This window comes from Podarcis filfolensis, assembly GCF_964270895.1.
Source record: "Podarcis filfolensis genome assembly, chromosome: 3".
Taxonomy (NCBI): Eukaryota; Metazoa; Chordata; class Lepidosauria; order Squamata; family Lacertidae; genus Podarcis; species Podarcis filfolensis.
In genome coordinates this window covers 47,672,133-47,678,132 of record NC_139606.1, presented here as the reverse complement: position 1 = coordinate 47,678,132, position 6,000 = coordinate 47,672,133, and the positions used below count along the sequence as shown (strand labels likewise).

General features: G+C 46.3%; 1 protein-coding gene across 3 annotated transcripts in view; it reads left to right on the top strand.

The window, feature by feature from the left end:
* The window catches only part of FAXC (failed axon connections homolog, metaxin like GST domain containing), a 29,653-nt gene continuing 23,653 nt past the window's right edge, over window positions 1-6,000 (top strand). Inside the window, exons 1-2 of one of the 3 annotated variants that reach the window (XM_083606175.1) lie at window positions 1-307; window positions 407-934. In XM_083606175.1, coding sequence (XP_083462301.1) covers window positions 681-934 — 254 coding nt within the window. In that variant the 5' untranslated portion in view covers window positions 1-307; window positions 407-680. Of the gene's footprint in view, window positions 308-327; window positions 935-6,000 lie in introns of those variants that run through there. The other 2 variants (XM_083606173.1, XM_083606174.1) reach the window with 2 other exon arrangements.

Here is a 6,000-nt window from a genome sequence, read left to right as displayed (position 1 = left end):
CAACGAGAACGCATGCTTTTATTTGTTAGGATGCTGCGTCCAGCCCTCCCCCCCCCACACACACCTGAACGCCACCCACGTGACACGGTCCGGTCTAATGTTGTGAAAGCTGCAGGGAAGGAAGGACAGCACCATGATGATGAGCCAATGAAGCAGACCGGGGCGCGCTTTCTCCCTCCAAACCAGCCATCAATCCCGCATCGATCCCCGCCCTGTTTGTCCCAGAGCTCTGGGCAGACCTGCCCTTTGCTGCCGCGACCTTCCTCGTCCTCCCTCCAGCCGACGCCACAGTGGGAGGCAGGCTTGGGTGGGTGCGCCTGGATCGCGGGGGGGGGGGGGGAGGTTTCAGGGTAGATGAATCGATCCTAAGGTTTATTTATTTATTTGTTTGTTTTCCCCAAGGCAGGAGAGCCATGACATCACCCCTCCTGCATGCAAAGGCACAAAGGCGAGAAGCAGCTGCAGGAGGACGGTGATGATGATGTTGCAGAGCTCGCCAAGGAGACCCGGCGCGGCTGCTGCTGCTCACGCTGCTCTCGCTTTCCTTTTCCTCTTCCTCCTCCGCCTCTAACTAAGCCTCCGGCTCGCCGCCTGCTTCTCCCCCCGATGCAGACGCCGGCCCTGGCTGCGCCCGTGCTCGTTGGGGGAACCGGGATCCAGCGCCGCCCTCGCCGCGCAGCATGCCCTGGGGGGTTGGCTTCGCCTCGTCCAGGTCGTGTGTGGTGGATCTCAGCCGGAACCAGAGCCTCTGGTGCGCGGGCGCCGACGAGCGCTTCTCCTTTTATGGGGAGATCATCGCTTTCCCTCTGCAGGATTACGGCGGGGTCATGGCCGGGCTGGGGTCCGATTCGTGGTGGAAGAAAACCCTCTATCTGACCGGGGGAGCCTTGCTCGCCGCCGCCGCCTACCTGCTCCACGAGCTCCTGGCCATCAGGTGAGAGGGGGGCGCCTCCGGGGGGAGGTGTCTTTGGGGGAGAGAGATGGAGAGCTAAGAGGTGCAAAATAGCGCGCAGCAAGGGCACCCCTAGGGAGGAGGGTTGTTTTCCTAGGGTGGGGTGGGGGGATTCCTTGCTGGGTGGGGGGAGGGACGGGCTGTGATCAGCCATCATGCATCGATCAAATGGGTTCCAGGATACCCGCAGAAAGAGAAGCTGCACCTCCTTTGTTTCAATGTGGACCATCACAACAGCAGGCCCAAGTCTGAGCCCAAGGTCCATCAACCCCGGAACCTGTTTTCAGTGCCAATGCTCCTGTGAAACGCTTGTCATGGGCCTCTGAGCATATATAGAGTGTTTTTATGGCACTGAGTAAATGCAGCTTGCAGCTGAAGGGTGGGGGGCTTCCAGGTGCGATTTGCAGACAGGTTTTCATGCACCCCCATGAATAAAGGTGAGTTTTATAATATGCTTCAAGCTGATCAGGCCATGCCAACTATGTTTTAAGGTTAGGGGCTATGGAAAAATAATATCCCAACAATAATATATACACAGCTCTTAAATGCTAGCAGTTGATGTGGACACTTCGTAGGGGTGTGGTTTGTTGTGGGTTTCTTGCAATGTGGTTATTATGGAGTACTTGACACACAGCCAAATAATACTGGTTGGGCATACAGAATAGTAGTCCCCATGGGCAGCCTCCTGACAAAAAGGGCTTGCACTGGAGACTTCCTGGTGGGTTGTGCCATTGGTTTATATGGCCCTCTCTACCCTATTATAGGTATGTGTTTATGCTGCAAAGCATATGATATGAGCACCAAATATGACAGAAATGGGTGTAGAAAACAGGGAGAGGGGGAGAATCAGAGTGGAAACTTCCGTTAACTCATTTTCATGTATTGGATAGCAACTCCATTCAGTTGGGATGTACCTTCTGTTATCTCTGCTTCTGTTATCATTTTGAGTCATAATACGTCACCCTTACAAAACTGCTTACTGTGGGATTTTTCCATGGCACACAGCTGTCCATTCCCTGCTCTCCACTAGTGTTTCACATTTTAAACTCTAAATGATCAGTGTGTTGTCGGAAGGGCCAGAGGCAAAAGCAATTGAAGGAACAAATGTAAATTTCACATTGATACACTAGGCTAGTTTCCAGGCAACCAAGGGGCATTATGGGAGTTCCACAAAACATTTCAGCCAGGAAAAGACACTCAAGAGATATATGAAGTAGGACTGGGGAGAGGCCCAAGGGCCAGACAGGGAAGCCTGAGGGGCTACATTTGGCTCCCAGGCCTGCAGTTCCTCATTGCTCTAAGTCTTCAAGTTCCACCCAAACATAGCAGTTCCACTAAATATCTGGTCAGCCTCTAATTTTCTGGGAATGCTACTTCTTTGGGGAAGGTATTAGGAGGTGGTAATGGTGGGATGAACCCAGACCCAAAAAACTTCCTGCTAGTCCCACTGCCATAAATAAGTCACCACATCCTCCACACCCCCCTCTCTCTTTTGCAACTGGAGAATCAGTTAGTGTATCTCATCTGAGACATGTTTACATTCTCCCACAGTTGCTGAATTGTACCCCAAACCCTCCAAAGCTGTCCCAGATCTGCGAAGCCCCTTTCTTACACTCCCTTACCTTCAGACACGAGGGTTTGTTGACATAAAAGTCAATATAGATGTGCCTACTACTTCAAAATGATACCCTCTCCATCTATTTGCAATGGTCTTCTTTCACTGTAGTGTAGCTTGCTGTAAATGCCACAAGCAGCTTAAAATGAGAGACCAGCAATGTTTAGATAAATTATGCAGCTGCGATTGTCATAGGCCAGAACCTGAAGTTAACAACTGGTGCCGTAATTGGTCTTTATTATTCTTGTAAACTATATTAAATAACTGCAGCTGTGAGTCCTGGCTGTCTTGGGACAGCACCTGGCAAACTATTTCTCCTGTAGATCTAGATGATAAGTATGGAGTGGTGGTGATGGAGGCAACATCTAGAGATTATTGGGACAGATTTATTCTGGTAGACAAAGGAGCCATCCTTGCATGAAACAGGAGTAAACAGATTGATATCTGTGACATCTGAGAACTGTTGCAAATTGCCATGAGAGAAACAAGAACAATTAAAGATGGAAATGCATGCTTTTATGCTACAATTTTGAGTAAGCTTGCAAAATGAATTAGGTGGATTTATCCCGAATTGCCATTTGTGCTGGCCTGAGTCATCAGAGGAGAAGACTCTTGTAACACTGGTTAGTCAGTGCTCCAGAAAATCATTAGATATTTTGCTGTGGTTGCAATCAGGAAATGGAGCACTGTAGTCATTTATGCACTCATTTAGGTCTTTGACACCAAGCAAGGCCAACATCACCTATCTGTTGCAGTAGAGATGAGAGCAGAGTGTCACTCTATGCAAAAGCGAAAGCACCGGATAAGGGATTGTGCCCTTTAGGTTTCTTCTGGTTACTAAGCAAGGGGAGAGATAACTTTGTCTCCCTAAAAACAACAACTTTGACTCCCTAAAAAAAGTTCAACAACTCTGGTAAATACAATGCGTAGATCACTGCCAGTTTTTTTAGTGGGAGTAGATTGCAGTTTCTCGGAAGTTGGACACCCCTGATCTAGGCCAACCCCCTGTGGTGCAGGAATATGCAGCTGTGCTGTATGGGGATCAAACCTGCAACCTTGGAGTTATCAGCACCACGGTCTCTAACCAACTGCGGTTAAAGACACTCAGCAATTCTTTTTGTAGCAGGAGCTGGTGGAAGCTCAAAAGCACTGAGGAAGGCGAGTGGAGTGAGATTTCTTTCTTATTCCAAGGATGAGGGAAACAGTGCTTCAGAGTCCTGTTTAGACACTCCCCACCCCATCTCAGAGGATGTTGAGCTTGTCACAGATAAGACACAGGTATCAATCAGGAGAAGGGTGCATGGGAAGGAAAAAGAGCCAGAGGGCATTCTTGTTTCACTCTAACCAACTTTGCATTCTTTGTAACTATATTTACTGCAATAAACAGCACAGCCTTAAGGCCAATATCTGTTCCCTGGCATTAGTACAACGATACTTTCTGTAGCTATAGATAGACTGGACTGTGTCTATGGGAAATTTTGATATCCGGACATTGCATTAAGAGCTCAACCTGTTGGAATGGAATTTTCTAAAAGTGCTGGGTGGGAGATACTTAGGTTAGACACACATAGTGATTAACAGTTGTGTGCCATGCATATAGTGGTAAGTATATTTGCAGGTGAATCTCTGGGGCCAGAGTTCATGGTGAAGTCATTGGGTACCAAACTGATGCCTGACAGCAAGTGGAAGGTTTGCTGTAGCTTTGATAAGGTCTCCTAGTTCATGAAGATCTGCCTTTGTGCTACACAAGGGAAGGACATTGCCACTTAGTCCTATGTATCCTTACTGCCTTGTAGCTATGTTTTATTCTCATTGTTCTTTTAATGGTGTTTTTGGTTATATTTGTTCACCTCCCTGATATCTTTGATGATGGGTGACTTATAAATCTTAATAAAATAAAAATAAATAGGATCCCCACATCATACAGTTTAAATAAGATGTACAGTGGTACCTTGGGTTACAGACGCTTCAGGTTACAGACTCTGTTAACCCAGAAATAATACGTCGGGTTAAGAACTTTGCTTCAGGATGAGATCAGAAATCGTGCCGCGGCAGTAGGAGGCACCATTAGCTAAAGTGGTACCTCAGGTTAAGAATTATTTCAGGTTAAGAACGGACAAATTAAGTTCTTAATCTCCAGAACAAATTAAGTTCTTAATCTGAGGTACCACTGTACCTAAATTTTATAACCCTTTAATTCCAGCTTGTTCCTTTCACCTCCTTTTACGGTCTTCAATAATTGGGTATAGGCATGGGATGAACAGACCAGAAGACTTGCATTAGTTTATTAAAACTTATTTAATATAGATCTACATAGAGGTAGGTTATTTAAGCCAACAAGTGTTGTTAAATAGGTGGTTACTTTTAGTCACCTTATAAATTGTTGCTGTAAAGTTGTTACTGTTGCTCAATATTCCCTTGTTCTCATCACTGTGCAAAACCAATAGCCAGTTTCCCTTTCTCCTTCCCTGGTTAACTCATGGGCTTCAGTTGCAAGTCTTCTCTGTGGTCAGGGTCTCTCTGAAAATATATACAGGATTGTAAAATAGCCTCTTAGCTGTTACTCACACTAGATTCCACCTCTTGCAACTACAGCTGCCGCTCCAATAGATTTGCTGCAGCTCTCATCTCAAGTCTTCCTTCTGGTCAGCTACTGAATGGCCAGGGCTCATGCACAATGATGTCAGTTACCTCCTGAAGTATTCCTGCAGCTGAGTGTCAGCTGCTGTCACTTTGACCAGTAATTATTCTGGAGAACTGAAATTGGAATTCCCTCACACTGCCTTCCCTCTGCGTCTGCCTTTAGTGATTCTCTGCTAACCTTCTGCCTTTTTCTAGTCTCTTCACTCTCTGACCAACTGTTCTCTCATGATTGGCTCCATACAGGGCAGTCATTCCTTTCCCTTTTTCCTTTCCCTGTTTCTGTTCCCTTCCTCCACTCCTGCCAGAATCCTCTGAGCAATCTTCAGAGTTCTCTCTGCACTTCTGAATCCCCATTAGCCTATAAATGTGAGGACGAATGATCTTTGAATAGATTGTCTGCTAAAGAACCTATGACAATTTGACCCTTTTCAATTCTCCTGACCCATATAACAACAAGATTCTTTTGTTAACTGAAGCCTTGCAAGTAACAAAAAACACAATATTTTGAAACTGTTATTGGCCTAACCATTTCTTAGACTGCCTGCTGAACCCAAGCACTTGGTGTTTTTCCTGGCTCTCTGGACAGGAGCAGGAGGCCAGATTCTTTCCTCTCCTCTCATCCTGCCCCAATTGACGCAGTGGACAATTTTCTTCCAAACAGTATGCATATCATGACAATATTATTGTATTTGGACTTTACCTTAACTGTGAAGTTTCTTCACAGAGCTATTGTCAGGTTGACTTTGGTAAAGTATGTGAAATCCTGTAAGAGATTAGGAGAAGCACAATA